The sequence below is a fragment of the Eubalaena glacialis genome, chromosome 17 (assembly GCF_028564815.1).
Source record: "Eubalaena glacialis isolate mEubGla1 chromosome 17, mEubGla1.1.hap2.+ XY, whole genome shotgun sequence".
Lineage (NCBI taxonomy): Eukaryota > Metazoa > Chordata > Mammalia > Artiodactyla > Balaenidae > Eubalaena > Eubalaena glacialis.
The window spans coordinates 22,993,392-23,011,276 of NC_083732.1; the positions used below are offsets into that span (position 1 = coordinate 22,993,392).

Here is a 17,885-nt window from a genome sequence, read left to right on the forward strand (position 1 = left end):
TATATGAATGACTGAATGAGCTGGCAGCCATATTAAAACAGCAACAGCAACAACAAACCCCCATCCCCCCACCCAAAAACTGTAGGAGTGGAACACTAGGTAGCACAAGAAAAATCCTTGGTAAAAAAAAGGTGGAAAATTTGAGTTCCAGAGAGGGGGAAGGGATGATAGTGGAGTAAGGACACAAACCTGACCACCTTGTCCTATATTCTATGTTAACAAACTACTATTTTGTTAACTTGAGTAATCCCAACTATTATTATTATGTTAGCTTTTGTAATGCTAATGCTAATGTGTTTTCCATTTACATTCCTTTTTCTAGTATCTATTTTCAAGTATTTAGTAATAAAGGTAACTTTTTTCCCACTTCAGTAGCTTTGACTTGCTTACATTAGTTTCCTTATTCTTAGCAGTGTAAAAACCAGGAGACTATTAAAAACTTTTAAAAAAATTTTGGGAGAGTATTTATCGATACTTTCTTGTTGTTAGGAAGATAACTTGTAACATGCGTTACCTATATTTTTCAACAATTTTAGCTAAAACATTTCTTATTTATGGATTATTATTTATTTCATCTTTCAGGTTTTTAAACTGGTCTCAAATGACAATTTAAAGTTTTATAATCTTTTTGTAGAAAAGAAAATGACATGTTGTATTTCCTCATCTTGACAGAAAAAACATGGACCTATTTGCCAGAAAACTGCCACTAAAAAACGGAAGACTTTTGATTCAAGCAGACAAAGAGCTGAAGGAACTGATATTCCAACAGTAAAACCTCTTAAACCTAGGGTAATTATATGACCTTGTGAACAGTATGAACCTTGCTGCTACGTGTAATGAAAAAATTATAATAATCTATTATACTAAGATTGAAGAATAAGCAGAATTCTGTGTCATGTTCTCAGTTTAGAAGTGATCAGAAACTTGTTTATTTTGAATTTCAACAAAAGGGAGACCAAAGTACTGTCCAACTATTACAGGGAGGTTTTTGTAGCATTGGAGAGCCAATTGCTTAGCTATAGGCTGGAAATAACTGAGAAGTTCTTATACATTCATTGTGAGTCATTAATTACTTCAGCTATAATTAGGTTTATGTCTCAATATGTTACACTATTACCAGTAGTGTAATCCCTGTAGTATACGAAAGGAAAGCTGTTAGTTACAAACATCTTAGCATAATAAATATTATCTTGACTGATTGATTTGTCAGCATTTATCATCTTATTATGCTTTCTGGGGAAAAGTTTTATCCGTTGCTCAGTTGTTCACATATGGTCATTGTCAGCTTATTTTCTTCTTTGTAACTAAAAGCAATGAATCTCCTATGCTAATCTCTCCTCAGTACCACCTGTCATGATATGTTATTTGCTAAGAATAAATCACATAAATGCTTTGTCGGACATAGTTTTAAAGAGTTATTTCAGTGTAATAGTCAAAATTTGAGTACCTGATTTAAATAGGTTTTTGAAACAAACTACTTTCAGTGGTAATAACTTTTCCCAGTGGTACAGGAAAACATTTCCCTATGGGGCAATTAATCTTACTAATAAAATCCTTTGATAACAGAAAAGTCAGTTCATCTTTGTTTTTCAGTTTATGAATATTTAAGGGAAGGATGGAGAAGCTTGAATAAGGTACATAAATTATTATTTAAAGTTTTTCTTGGTAACCTGCCAGATGTATGATTGTATTAGCTTTAATTAGCTTAGATAAATTAATTAAATCTTGGTATAGCATAGTGGGTTTGAAAGCTGGCTCAAGATTCAGACTGCCTGGATTTAACCCTGGCTCTGCTACTTTGTTGTGTTGGGTGAGTTACTTAATCTATACTTCCGTTCGTCTGTAAAATGGAGGTATTAGTGGTAGTATCTATCTTGTGGAATTATTAGGGGAATTAAGTTTATCCATGGTGATCTCTCAGTAAATGTTATTTATCTTGTTTCTTTAAGGGAGGTTTGTATGCTTAAAAAAATTAATCTTTAGGAAAAAGTAAAGTAAAAACCATTACTTTACATTAAGTAGTTTTATTTTCTTGCTCCTTAAAGTGTGGTCCATAGAGCAGTTACATCAGCAGTATTTGGAAACTTGTTAGAAATGCAGAATCTCAGGTCCCACCCAGCATACTGAATTAGAACCTGCATTTTAACAAAATCTTTGGGTGAGTCATATGCATGTTGCTTGGAGAAGCAGTGTGTTAGAAGATTTTGAACATCATGGTGTAGTTCTCAGTATCTTTACTTGTATCAAGGAACTCCTACAAAGTCACAGGCAGAGTGGAGCAAAGCAAATACAAGCTCCATTTTTGGAGAAAGGCAGGCATAATGCAGGGACGACAAAATATATGTTAGAGCTGCCCAGAACAACTGAGATCCAGGAGAAGCTACCCATAGAGGAAGGGCAGGAAGTTGCTGGGGAGCCCATGGCCCAGAATCTGGGAACCTGCCACCTTAAAGGGGAAGGGTCTACTCACCCTTAAAGGTGACTCCTTAAAGATGAGGGGTCTTATCTGGAAGTATATATCTCTTGTTTATCACAGCCAAGGCAGTAACTGGGGTGAGCTGCAGGAACTTGGAATGAGCCGAAACTGGAATGAGCCTGGCTGAAATTGGACAAAAGCCAGGAGGGAGGAAGTGGGGAGAAGAGGCACAGAGAGTTGAAGAGGCCCGAGCAGAGGCTCTCAGAAAGCACTAATGGAAAAGAAAATACCCTTTCTGAAGGTGAGGGGCCCACTTTAAAAGGGCTGTGTCCTATTTTGCAAGTGGTTAGTGTAAGAACTGAGGGAAGTATGGATGGCAGCAGCAGGCCTCCTGGACACATACTATTTTAGAGAAGCAGAAGAGGAATGTCTGTGTAATCACACACAGAGGCCTTATTTGTATCTGTATCTGGTACATCAGAGAAGAGAACTGTTTTGTGTAGCCTAGAAAGCTACCCTGGGCCGCTCCTTTCTCCCAGAACCTCTTGTAAATAGCTGTACCAGGAAAACCTAACTCATTCAATGATGGGGAATAAAAAACATTAGCTAAGCATTAATATAATAATATATATAATAATACTCTGCGAAGAAAAGGTAGACGAGAGCAGCAAAAATTAGTAATACTCACTGTGGAGCAGATGAATGTTGTGATCAGGAATCTCACTATAAAGTAAGAAACTCTAAAGAGTCAGTCATCTCAAACATCTAAATCTGCTTTCATTTAGTTAAGATTTTTGCATCTATATTCGTGAGAAAAGTGGCCTGTGATTTTTCTTTTCATCAGTTTTGTTGCTCTCATAGGACTAGTTGGAAGGTTGTTCTCTTGTTTTCTATTTTTGAAAGAGTTTTAAAAAGATTGGTGCTGTTTCTTCCTTAAATGTCTGCAAGTACTCAACAGTAAAGGCATCTGGGCCAGGAGTTTTCTTTGTGGGTCTTTTAATAATAGGTTCATTTTAAAAAATAAATATAAGACTATTATAATTTTTCTGTTTCTGGTATCTGTTTTGTGGTGTTTGTCAAGGATATTATCCATTTCATCTTAAATGTCACATGTATTACCATAAAGTTTTTTAATAATATCTTCTTTTCTTTCTCATGTTTGTAAGAACTGTTTTCCATTCCTTGGTAATTTTTGTTTTCTCTTTTTTTCTAGATTAGTCTTGCCTTATTAGTGTTTTTAAAGAACAATCTTTTGACTTTGTTGGCTCAACATAATATTCTTGATTTAAAAAACAAACACATAATAGGAATAATCAGATATTTCAATATTATGACAAAATAAATTTCTTTGTAGCACACAAGCCAGCATTATGTTTAATGGAAAGATACTTAGAGGTAGTTCCATTAAAGTCAGGAACAAGATTAAGCTCCAACCAATACAGTAAGTGCTAGTCAATAGAGTTAAATAATAACAAGAAATTAGATGCATAGGAATTGGAAAAGAGGGGGTAAAACTATCATTATTAGGTGATGATATACCTGGAAAACCCAAGAGGATCAACTGAAAATTACTACAAACAATAAGAGAAATCAGTGAAGTAATGAGATGTAATGTTAATATACAGAAATTATCAGGTTTCATATTTCAACAAACAACTCCTTGAAATATAAAAATGATTAAAAGACCCTTATAAAAGAACAACACGAAATATAAAATATTTAGGAATAAACCTTATAATAATGAAGGTGCAAGACTTCCACAAAGACTACTTTAAAAAACCACTGACACAAACGAACACTTCTTCAAATGGAAATATATCTCATTCTTGGATAGGTAGACTTAGCAAAATAGAGTCCTTAAGTTCCTTAAGTTGTTTATGAATGTAAAGTTTAATTTTTCCAGTTAAAATGTAGTTTAAAAAAATAAGCTGAATCTAAAGTTCATATGGAAAAATACACATATAAGAATAACCAGAAAAGATTGAAAGAAAAGCAGAATAAAGTAGGGTTACCTTAGTGGATATTAAAATATTATTATAAAATCTCAATATTTAAAACACGGGTACTGACACACATATAGTCAGAACAGTACAACAGAGAATTCAGAAATAGACCCAAATGCCAAAGAGAATATGATAAAGGTGTTCTCTCAATTCACTGGGGAGAAAAGTTAATAAAGGATGGTGAGATAACCACATAGCCATGTTAAAAAAACAGAAAATAGAGTCCATATGTCATAAATCAGGATAAATTCCAAATGAATAAATGATTTAAGAATGGTTCTAGGTAGAAACATGGAAAAATTTTATTTTACCTTAGTGTGAGATTGGGCCTTGCTAACTGACTGCAGATCTGGAGACTATAAAAGAAGAAGTAAGTTAAACTACATTTAAGAATAATTCTGCATATCGGAAGACCCTTAAACAAGGTTAAAAGAGATGTATTGTGGGGGAGGGGTGGGGCTAGTCTCCTATAAAGAATTACTAGAAATTGTTAAAAAAAAAAAAAAAGGCCAATAACCCAATAGATACGTTGACCAGGCTAATAAACAGTTCACAGAAAAGACAATAGAAATGATTCTTTATGATATGAAAAGATGTTCGCTCTCACTCATTATAGGAAAAAAGGCAGTTAAAATCACAGAGAGAACTATTTTTCACCTCTCTAATCAGTTAAAAAACCAGAAGTTTAGTATCATACTATGTTGGAGAAACTATGGGAAAATAAGGAAATACACTCTTAGTGGTGGCTTAAGTGTTTGTAACACCTACAGGAGGCAGTTTAGCAGTGTCTGTCACAATTACAATTGTATTTTAAAAATTGCATATAATTTAGTTGCCTAAAGTTTCTTTTTAAAATTATAAATTTGGGAGGGAGATCATTTAAGGACTCCTGATGAGGGAACATTTAAAATAATATGGCATTTTCTTGAGTTTTATTTTAATTTATTAAAAATTGTTTTGAAACTGTTTCTTGTTTGTCTTTTTAATTTGTTGGCAGCCTGAACCACCAAAGAAGCCATCTAATTGGAGAAGAAAGCATGAAGAGTTCATAGCCACCATAAGAGCAGCTAAAGGCCTTGGTCAGGCCCTTAAAGAGGGTGGCAAACTTCCTCCCCCTCCTCCACCTTCTTACGATCCTGGTATATGTCATATTGTTGACACAAATTGTTCATGTGGGAAGAAAATATCGATAGTATTGATAGATTTCTTATAAATTTTAAGATATTATTAAACTTAACTTATAATAATTGAACCTAATGAAGCATGATCTTTAAAAGTTTTCCTATAAAATAATGGTGACAATCCAGGCATTTAGGCTTATAAAGACACATCAGTGTTGAACATAGAAATGCATTATCTTTTTATCTCAATACTTTATAAAGCATTTAATATCATTTAAAAATTATTGTAGTAACTATTAAATGTTAATATTCCAGGAAATATTTTAATCATGGATAATGTCGATTGAAATGTAGTCATTCAGTAAGATTCAGATAATTATGTTGCCTGATTCTTTGGTATCTTCCAATCTGGGAAGGGAAAAAAAAATCATAATTTTGCTTCTAAAAATGTATTGTTCTAGTGGGGTAACCACCATATAGACAGATATACCTAGATTATGCCCTAAATTCATGTATTTTTATATTTTCTTCATTGGGTGGGTAAAAATTTCTTGTTTATTGTTCGCCAAAGCAAGGCAAGATGCTGGCAACCAAATATGAGATAATTGAGATAATGAAAGATTTAAAATAGCACCGTTGACATTTTGACAGTGGTTAATGGGGTAGCCTCAAGGGGTAGTTATTTTAATATAACAAGTTAGCTGCATTAAAATTGTGTTAGTATTCTAAGTTGGGATTAATTTCTTAGTAAAGAGAAAGTTAGGTATGATCCTTTATAACATTTTATTGTAGAGGAGAGATTGATAAACAATTTCTATAAAGGACCAATAGTTAATATCTTAGGTTTTGCAGTCCGTAAGGTCTCTGTTTCAACTCCTCAACTCTGCCACTGTTGCAAGAAATCAGCCACAGAAAATATGTAAATGAATGAATGTGGCTGTGTTCCAGAAACATGCCACAGGCAGGCTGGATTTGGCCCATGGGCCCTTGTTTGCCAACTCCTGTTTGAGTCTTAGTAATTAACTTTAATGCTATGAGTATTTCTGGAATGTTCCGTTTGGGTTTGCGTCTCTTCTATTTCTACCTTAATTTTCCCCATGAAGTTGAATTCTCTCTTTGTTTTAGAGGTATTTGTATATTGCATCTTATTCAACACAGCTATATTTCTCATGTTTACATAAGTCAGAGCGGGGACAGGGGGCAGTTCTTCAGGATAATTTGGACTTCAGAAATTTTTTGATCGCTTAGTCCTGACAGAACAACTTCTTTGTTATTAGAGATTTTAGACCTATTTCACTAGTTAGCAGGACAAATTTCTGAGATTCAGATGAGTGTAAATTCTAAAGGGCAAGCTCCATCTCAAAAAGTAAACCTGTTGAAATAAATTGAAGATTTTTTTTTGACACTGCTAAGTTGTTATATTTATTTCTTCTCTGTATCTCATAGAGTTGAAATCTTTCACAGTGCTATAAAATTTCGTTCTTTCTGGGATAACTTTAAGATTTATTTTGTAAGAAGTTTTGTTTGTACTATATATTGCATTTGGGGAGAATATATAATCTGCAACATTTGCTGTTTCTTAAATTTGAATTAATTATGTTAAGGAGATATATTTTTATTACTTATTCCATCTGTTGGGATCTCTAAGAGAAAATAAAACTGTATAAAGTCTATTAAATTATTTCTTGACAGCTTTCCTCTAATTGAAAGATTTTAACAGATGAGCCCAAATTTTAAATTTTTATTTTATGTGAATTTTTATTTAATGTAATGTGTTATTAACTATTTAACCTAGTCTACCTTATGAAAATATATATTTGTGATGAAAACATATGGTAATATAGAAGCAAAAAATAATTAACATTTTTCCTTTACTTATTCATTTTTATGTAGGGACGATTTATCTTTTTTTCCCCCTCAAATTTGATTCTAAGCTGGGAGAAAATTGTAGTTTATCATATACTAGCATACTTTTTTCTTAAATGTCTTTACTAAGTTTAGATAAGTCAGGTTGGGTGGTTATAAGAAAATGAGAGTTTTTGCTTAGCAATTGTTATTTATGTTATATGTCTTGAGTTACTGTTCATAAAACTTATAACTCTTTATGTCCCATTTCAAGTATTATGTTACTTTTTTCTGTTTTAGATTATATTCAGTGTCCGTATTGCCAGAGGAGATTTAATGAAAATGCAGCTGATAGACATATAAATTTCTGTAAAGAACAGGCAGCACGTATTAGTAATAAAGGCAAATTTTCTACTGATACCAAAGGAAAATCGACTTCTCGGACACAGGTAATCATTGTAGTCATTTCTACAAATAAATGAGAAAATGACTTTAAGTTCACCGTTTTGTGTTTATTCTTTACAGAACATTTAACTACAGTTTTCTCACCTGCTAAAATTTATATATTACTGTTTAGGGATTTAGTAAGAAATTTGAATGGCTAGTTGAGAAGAAAATTTGAAGTGGACTTGAGTTAGTAAAGACTTAAAAATATACAGATTTAAAGAGGTATTAGGAAAAAAGGGAGAAAATTAGTTTAAAATAGATGCAGCAGATTCAGAGGAAACTAGAGGAGTTAGATGAGTGAGAAAGTGGCAATAAAAATCCACATTTGAAAATCATGTAAGTCGTGAATGTTTCCATGTTATATATGAGTAACACATTTGAGGGAATGAAAACATGGGGTCACATCCAGACTTCTACTTTTGAACTTTTAGGCAAATGACATTAATGTATGTAAGCCTTCATTTCTTCATCTGTGAACTGGTAATCTACATAACTATAGTGAGAAGCAAATGAAATGATGTATGTGAAAGCACTTAGAGAACCATAAACCATATAAGGATTTTGTTATATTAAATTTATTTTTACACTACTATTGTTTTTCTTGAAGCATATTGTTACATAAAAACTTTGACAATATCATACTTTTAAGCAAATTTTATTTTTCACAAAGCTTTCCTTTGTAAACTTTTTTTTTTAGTACTGTAAACTTAGCAAACAATAAATAATCAAATCTATTTTTTTGTTACTTATGAATAAAATATTGGATTAAAAGACCACATTGCAATTGAGACCTCCTTGAGAGAATCCTCCTATTGAATTTTTGTTAATATTGGAAATGGAGCATATCATTATTACTATCATCATTGTGGGGAAAGAATAGCGAAGAAAACTCATTTAGAAGAATTTCCAAAACAGATGGCAAACAATGTATATCTTTTGAACAGTTAAGAACATCAGTAGGATTTTGTTTTGTTTTAAGAATAAAATAGTAGAGCAAAGGAAATACAATAGAATGTGTGTATTCCAGCAACTTGGTGCCAAATGATTCGTAAATGTAAAATCCAAGTAGTTTTTAAGTTCCCACCTTAAATTTTATCAGTTCTGATACCATGCCTAGTCATATATATTTATTTCAGTCTGACCCCATATTTTCTCATCTGTATTCATTCAAGAAGTTTTTGAGTACTCACTTTGAACCAGACACTGTACCTGGTACTGGATCTACATTAGTAAACTAAGTAGAGTACTTTTCCTAAACATGCTTAAATGCTTCCTTGTCATATTTAGCAACTGTAATCTGGCCTGATTACAGCCCACTTTTTGACCCTGCTCTAATCAAAATAATGATACAAACAGTGAAGGTCAGGTTTCTATAGGTAAAAACAAGAAGTTCTACCGTTCAGTTAAGCTCTCATAATTCTTCTTCACTAGGAATTTTATCAAATTCAGGCATGGTTGTATTAAAGTAGACCCATGAAGACATAGCAAACCAAAAATATCATCTAATGTATGCTAAATTACATGTCTTGTTATTTTAAAAACAAATTATTTTGAAATAACTCATGCATAATTTAGATCCTGCAGTACTCTTTCATCAGATTAGGCTAGGCTGAGTTACCTTATGAGTTTAAAGCAATACGATAAGTATTTTATGATTTAGGAATTTTCCTAATCATATTCTGATAGGAAATCATATTCTGATTTCCAAATCAGTATTCTGATTGATTCTTACCCTACTTATTCTAAAGTAATGAAGTTTTAAGTCTGGAAAGATGATGTGCAATTTTTAATAAATTTTTTTCTGATTATTAAAGGGACTCCTATTCTTTATGGAAAATTTGAGAAATACATATATTTTAAAAGTTATCAACATAGTTAACATTTTAAATATTTATCTCTAAGCTCTTATTTTTTACAACACTTTTATTCTGATTTTTTCTTACAATTTTCCCGTTATTTTTTTTGTAAATTATACACATAGAAAAAAAAGCACAAAACATAAATACATGCATAACCACAAGAAAGTTGAGAAATAGAATATTGTTAGTCTTACAAAAGCTTCCACTAGTGTTTCACTCCCAGAATGTAATGTTCTCTCACTCCTAGCCCCCAGCACCCATGAAGTAGTCACTATTTTGACTTTACATATAATCAATTTTTGCCTTTTTATATAGTCCCCAGACCACAATAATATTTTTATTTACTATAGCTTTATGAAATTTTTTTTAATTGAAGTATAGTGGGTTTACAATATTACATTAGTTTCAGGTATATAGCATAGTGATTCAGTATTTTTACAGATTATACTTCATTTAAATTTATTTCATAATAATGGCTATATTTCCCTGTGCTGTACAATATATCCTTGTTGCTTTTTTATTTTATACATAGTAGGTTGTATCTCTTAATCCCTTATGCCTATTTTGCCCCTCCTGCCTTCTCTCACTCCACTGGTGACCACTAGTTTGTTCTCTATATGTGTGAGTCTGCTTTTTTGTTATACTCACTAGTTTGTTTTTTTTAGATTCCACATATAAGTGATATCATACAGTATTTGTCTTTCTCTGACTTCACTTACTACGATATTCTCTAGGTCCATTTATGTTGCTGCAAGTGGCAATATTTAATTCCGTTTTATGGATGAGTAATATTTCATTATGTGTATATATTATATATATATACCACATCTTCTTTATCCATTCATCTGTCAGTGGACATTTAGGTTGCTTCCATGTCTTGGCTATTGTAAATAGTGCTTCAGTGAACATTGGGGTGCATGTACATTTTTGAATTAGTTTTCGTCTTTTCCAGATATATGCCCAGGAGTGGGATTGCAGGATCACATGGTAACTCTATTTTTAGTTTTTTAAGGAACCTCCATACTGTTCTCCATAGTGGCTCTACCAATTTACATTCCCACCAACAGTGTAGGAGGTTTCCTTTTTCTCCACACTCTCTCCAGCATTTATTATTGGTAGACTTTTTGATGATAGCCATTCTGACCGGAGTGAGGTGATACCTCATTGTAGTTTTGATTTGCATTTCTCTGATAATTAGCAGTGTTGAGCATTTTTTCATGTGTCTGTTGGCCATCTCTGTCTTCTTTGGAAAAATGTCTATTTAGGTCTTCTGCCCATTTTTTAGTTGGGTGGTTTGGTTTCTTCATGTTGAGTTGTATGAGCTGTTTATAAATTTTGGATGTTAATCCCTTATCAGTCACATCATTTGCAAATGATTTTCTCCCACTCAGTAGGTTGTCTTTTTGTTTTGTCAGTGGTTTCCCTTGGCTCTGCAAAAGCTCTTAGGTTTAATTAGGTCCCATTCACTTATTTTTTCATTTATTTCCTTTGCCTTAGTAGGCAGATCTAAAAAAAATATTGCTATGACTTATGTCAAAGAGTGTTCTGCCTGTTTTCTCTTCTAGGAATTTTATGGTTTCTGGTCTTACATTTAGGTCCTTAATCCATTCTGAGTTTATCTTTGTATATGGTTTGAGGAAATGTTATAATCTCATTCTTTTATATGTAGCCATCCAGTTTTCTCAGCACCACTTAATTAAACAGACTGTCTTTTCTCCCTTGTATATTCTTGCTTCCCTGTTGTAAATTAATTTTTTAAGGATGGCTTTTGAAAAGCAATTAATTGACCCTTGTATATTCTTGCTTCCCTGTTGTAAATTAATTGCATGGGTTTATTTCTGGGCTCTCTATTCTGTTCCATTGATCTAGGTGTCTTATTTTTGTGCCAGTACCATGCTATTTTGATTACTGTAGCTTTATATTATAGTCTGAAGGCAGGGAGCATGATACCTCTGGCTTTGTTCTTAGCTTTATAAATCTTGATATCTGGTAGAACTTTTTCTCCTACCTTGTGTTTTTTAAGGTTGTTTTAGCTAATTTTGGTCCTTTGCATTTTCACATAAATTTGAAATTATCTTTTTAAGGTCATTGTACACATGTGCACATACATACACACCTTTATTAAATTTTTGATTAGGATTGCATTGAATCAGCTGGGATTGAGTTTATATCTTCACTGTCTTGGGTTTTCCCAGACTCAATATTATCAATCTTTTTCATTTTAGCTGTTGTAGTGCGTGTATGGTGGTGTATTGTTGTGATTTTAACTTACATTTCTTTGAAAACCAATTAGTTTTAGTATCATTTTGTGTTCTTATTGGTCATTTGTGTCTTTTGTGAGATACCTGGAAGGTTTTTTTGGTCCTTTTTTTAGGTTCTCTTATGAATGAAAGCGTGTGTTAAATATTCTCAGTCTTTTCTCAAATGTATATTAGCAATATTTTCTTCCCTTCTGTGTCTTGGCTTTTTTTTTTTTAAGGATGGCTTTTGAAAAGCAAAAGCTTAAAAATTTGATAAAGTCTAATTCATAAATTATTTCTTTTACGATGTTTTTTCTTCTTGGTTCTAAGGAATCTTTACCCTTACCAAGCTTGCAAAGATTTTTCTCCTTTGTCTTCTAGAAATATTATAGTTTTAGCTCTTACATTTAGATCTGTGGATTATTTCAAGCTAATATTTGTGTGATGTGAAGTAAAGGGCAATTGTTAATTTTTTTCTATATGGATAATCTGTTGTTTCAGCACCATTTGTTGAAAAGACTTCTTTACCCAATGAATTGACCTAAGCACCTTGTTTGATCATCAGTTGAATGTATATTTTTAGGTCTGTTTCAGGACATACTGTTCTGTTCCATTGATCTGTATGTCTGTTCTTTTATCAATACCACACTATTGCCATACTAAATATTATACCATATAAGTCTTAAAATCATGTAGTCTAAATTCTTCAACTTGTTTTTTCTTTTTAAAATTACTTTGGTTATTCTAGGTTGTTTACATTTTATATAAATTTTAGAATTGTTTTGCTAATTTCTACAAAAAAAGTCTACTAGTGCTTGATTGAAATTACATTAAATATATAAATCATTTGGGGAAAATTAACATCTTAATATTGAATTGTCCAGTCCATGAATTTGTTATATTTCTTGCTTATTTAGGTGTTCTTTTTTTTAATTGAATATAATTGATGTAGAACATTATATTAGTTTCAGGTGTACAACCTAATGACTCAATATTTGTTTATATTACACAGTGATCACCACAATAAGTCTAGTTAACATCCATCACCATACACGATTACTGAATTTTTTTTCTTATGATGAAAAAAAAAATTTATTTCAAAAGTGTTTTCCTTATCTTGTTTGATCTTTATATTGTTTCTAATCTTGCACCCTACTATTTTGCTAAATTCTCTTATTAATTATAATAGCTTATTGTAGATATCATAGGGTTTTTCTATGTACACAATCATGTCATCTGTAAATAAGGACAGTTTTACTACCTCCTCTTCAATCTGTATGCCTTTTTTTCCCTGTAATAATTTATTGCACTAGCTAGAATTTTCAGTCCAATGTTGAGTAAAAGTTGTGAGAGTGAGATAGTTGCCTTCTTCCTGTTCTTAGGTGAAAACCATTCAGTTTTTCACCATTGAGTACGATGTTGCTGTGGATTTTTGTTGAAGCCCTTTGTCAGGCTGAGAAAGTTCTTTTCTAATTGCTGAGAGTTATTTTGTAAACCAAGAATGCATTTTGCATTCTGTCGAATGTTCTTTATCTATTGAAATAACATAGTTTTTGTCTTACTCTGTTAATGTGATGAATTGTACTTATTTATTTTCAGATGTTAAACCAACTTTGCATTCCATGAATAAATTCTATTTTGTTAAGAATTATTGCCCTTTTTATAAATTATTAGATTTGATATGCTAAAATTTAGAATTATTGCCTCTATGCTTGTGAGAAATATTGGTGTGTAGTTCTCTTCTTTTGATGTTTTTAGCTGGTCTTGGTATCAGGGTAATGCTAGCCTCATATGGATTTGCAATTATTTCCTCCTCCATTTCCTGAAAGAGTTTTTGTAAATTCTTTTTTGGTAGACTTTTACAGTATTGGTATTATTCCTATTGTGTATGTTTGCTAAAATTCACCAGTGAAGCCATCTAGGTATGGGTTTTTCTTTTTTTTCTTCAGAGCTTTTCATCTACCTCATTTTCTTGGGTAGATATAAAGCTGTTCAGATTTTCATTTCTTCTTGGTGTCAGTTTGGGCAATTTGTATCTCTTAAGTAATTTATGTAATTGGATTTATTGACCTAGGGTGTTAACTTCTTAATGTAGAAATTTGTAGTGATATACTCTTTTTCATTCCTAATAGAGGTATTTTGTATTCTCTTTTTTTCCCTCTGATTAGTTTTTTTCCCTTGATTATTCTGTTTAGAGATTTATCAATTTCATTACGTCTTTTCAAAGAAACAGCTTTTGGTTTTATTGCTCTAGCATTGCTTTAGCTACATCTCAAAAATCTTAATAATGTGTTTTTTTTATTATTCAGTTCAAAACATTTTTAAATTTGTGACTTCTTTTACTCAAAGTCTAGTCAAATATGAGTCATTTACTTCCAGATACAATCATCCCTTGGTATCCTTGGAGGATTGGTTCCACACTCCCTGCCCCACCAAGGATAAGTCCCTTCTATAAAATTGCATAGTGTTTGCATATAGCCTACATCCTTCCCACATATTTTAATCAGATCATCTCTAGATTACTTATAATATCTAATACAATGTAAATGCTATGTAAATAGTTGTAAATACAGTATAAATGATATGTAAATAGTTGTATGCATGTGGCAAATTCAAGTTTTGCTTTTGGAACTTTTTGGAATTTTTTTTGACCTGTGGTTGGTTGAATCCATGGATTCGGAACCTGTAAATGTGGAACCAATGGATATAGAACCCATGGATACAGAGGGCCAACTGTGTTTGGAGCTGTTCTAGATGTTTTGTTGTTGTTGTTTTAATTCTGTTGTGGTCTGAGAATGTATTTGGTAAGATTTTTATCTTATTGGGATTTGTTTAATTGCCTAGCATGTGGTCTCTTTTAATGAATGTTCTATGGCATATGAAAAGCAGAGTGTATTCTGCAGTTGTTGGGTATAAAGTTTTTTAAATGTCAGTCAGGTAAGGTGGCTGGTAGCTTCATTCAGATCTTCCATGTTCTTTTGCCTTTTTATTCCATCAGTTACTAAGAGAAATGTGTTAAAATCTTTATGATTGTGAGCTTTTCTATCTCTCATTAATTTTGCCAGTTTTTGCTTCAAGTATTTTGAATTTCTCTTATTATTAAATGTGTTTTACATTTATAAATGTAATATCTTCTGTATTTATTGATTCTTTTATCATATGGAGTGTCCCTTTTTGTCTTTAGCAACATTCCTTGTGTTGAAATTTGTTTCATCGATAACATAGCTGTTTCAGCTTAATTATCCTAATTTTCTTTCTATTCTTTAACTTAAATTTGTGGATTTGCATCTCCTGTAGACAGCCTATAATTTTCTTTAATCCATCTGACAACCTCAACCTGTTTGGTGAAGTGTTTCGGCATTTACACTTAATGTAATCATTGATATGTTGTGTTTAGGTCTGCTATGTTGCTATTTTCTACTTTGTCTTTTTTTATTTTTGTTTTTATTCCTCTGTTACTTCTTCCTTGCCTCTCTTGTTTTAGTAAAAGACATTTTATTTTCTCTATTGGCTTTCTAGCCATAAGTCTCTGTATTTTGTAAAATCGTTACTCTAGGAATAACAAAATGCATCTTTAACTTAACCCTGTCTATTGATATGTTTATATACCTCTCACCAATCTTAGTGCTATTGTTGTATATATGTAAAACTCTGTAGACATTATAAAGCCATCAATACTCTTGATGTGTATTGTTATAAGTGTTATACTTACTGCTTTAAAATCTGTCTTTTAAAGAAATTAGGAGAAAATAATATGTGAACATATATTTATACATATATAGGCACACACTGTATTTATGCATACATGTATATACTCTGCATTTTGTATTTACTCATACATTATCATTTCCAGACCTCTTCATTTCTTTTTATAAATCTCTGTTGCCATATTTTGCCATTTTCCTTCAGCCCGAATAAGTTTCTTTAGCCTTCTAATAGTACAGATCTGCTGGCAATGAATTCTGTGTTTTTGGTTATCTGAAAAAATGCCTATATTTTACCTTCATTTCTCTGTTGAGATTCCCTATATGTTCATTCACTGTTACCATATTTCCCTTTAATTCTTGTGTATATGTTCCTTTAATTTTTGAACATATTTATAATAACTGTTTTGAAATTCTTAATTACAAAATCTTATACATCTGTGCCCACTTGAAGTCAGTTTCTGTTGACTTTTTTTGCTGAATATGGGCTTTCCTGTTTTCATTTTCCTTTCCTTGTCTCCCCTTTCCCCTTCCCTTCCACCTCCCTTCTCTTTCTCGTTTCCTGAAATTAAACCCAGAGATACACAGTTTCCAGAAGGACTGCTTTTGGATGATTTCCAATCTCTTAAAATCCTTTTTTTAAATCCTCTTTTTAAAATCATTATCTATAGGAGGATTATACAGCTGCTTCATTTCTCCACCATTGAATTTGTAATCTGTTATTGTATTTTTAATTTCTTCAAGTTGACTATTTTTCTAATTTTCTGTTACTTTTTATAGTTTCCAATTCCCTGTTGATATTTTCAAAGTCGCCTTTTATATCTTTGAATGTAGTAAGCATAATTGTTTTATGTTATGTGTCTGATAATTATGTCATGTGACCTTTATGGATATGTTCTTGCTTTCTTTTTTCATTCGTGGTTCCTTATATCATTATGTTTGTAATTATTATTGACCATTTTCTGCTGTTGCTCTTAAAATGTTATTCACGAGGATTAATCTTGTGAAGTGCCTTTTTCAGAGAAAATTTGTACTTGTTTCTTCCAGGTAACTACCAGTCTGGAGACACATTAAATTAAATTACTGGCTTTAGTTTGCTGTACCATCTAGTAATGCATAATCATAAAGCAAATCCATGTGATGGCCAGACCCTGTTACAGTCTCACATGGTGTTGGCCTGGCAGTTCTTTTTCCTCTCATCTGACATTCAGTGCTTTTAAAATGATTTTTTATACTTTCCTGAGCATTTTAAATTTTTTAGTTGAAGGGTTGGTACAAATAGTACCTTTTACCATTTTATCAGAAATGAACGTCCTCCACGTTCTTTAAGCTTTTTCCAATTTCAATAAAAAGTCTTCGTAAATACAAATATTTTACTAACAAAATTTATTAGATTTGTGATCTGTATAAAAACACATGAAATAATCACCTAACAAATACTTATATGATGAATGAAATATGTATTGAGTGTAACTATAAAATCAGAGTTTGTTCTTTTGATCATTAAAGTAAATTTATACAAAATTTTTGCTAGCTAGAGTCATCCTGAAAGCCTACCAGTAGAATTTCATCTTGATGTTGTAGAATAGCTAAAATACAGGTCAGTAAGGAAGGAGTCATATTATCTAGGTCAGGGGAACAGCAAGTTACTGAGAGACAGGTGAATATGTTTTAAACAAGAGGCATTCAGAGTAGTATGAGGATTCAGTAAGGAAACTAACCTGACTAGTTTGGGTTGAAAGTAATAGGAAATATTATAGGAGATAGATAAAGTTGCGCTAGGTTCTGGTCATCTCAGAAGATCTGACCAAAAAATTGAGTAAAATAGTAGGAGGTCTCTACGGAGGGGAAAAGCAAAGCACCTTTTGAAAGGAATATTCTTCCTTTTTCTGTTTGTAAGCCATTAAGTTAATAATAGTAATTCCTAATATGTGAATAAAAATTTCTAGTACCGGTATATAATGCTGCCAGGGCCCTTCCTGCCTAAAATTTGACCTCTCAATGTGTAATATGCTATACCGGTATCTTTTATTCATGCTAATCATTTTGCTCTGTTTTTGGTAATTAGCACAATATGAGTGGGTCACCATTCCTGTTTCTTAATCCAATTTTATTGACCCTATTTTTAGTAGACATGCCTCTAATATTTTGACAAGTCTTTGTTAGGTCTTTTTTTCCATATTGTTAGTTTTAAAATCTTGCCTAATGTCTTCATTAGCATTGGTATTTTAGTAGGAGAGACTGACACTA

At 31.9% G+C, this 17,885-nt stretch overlaps 1 protein-coding gene across 1 annotated transcript in view; it reads left to right on the forward strand.

Annotated features, from left to right (window-relative positions):
• The window catches only part of ZC2HC1A (zinc finger C2HC-type containing 1A), a 65,610-nt gene that overhangs the window by 22,700 nt on the left and 25,025 nt on the right, over positions 1 to 17,885 (forward strand). Inside the window, exons 3-5 of the mRNA XM_061171736.1 lie at positions 673 to 789; positions 5,417 to 5,558; positions 7,686 to 7,834. Of these exons, the coding sequence (XP_061027719.1) occupies positions 673 to 789; positions 5,417 to 5,558; positions 7,686 to 7,834 (408 nt within the window). The remainder of the gene's footprint in view (positions 1 to 672; positions 790 to 5,416; positions 5,559 to 7,685; positions 7,835 to 17,885) is intronic.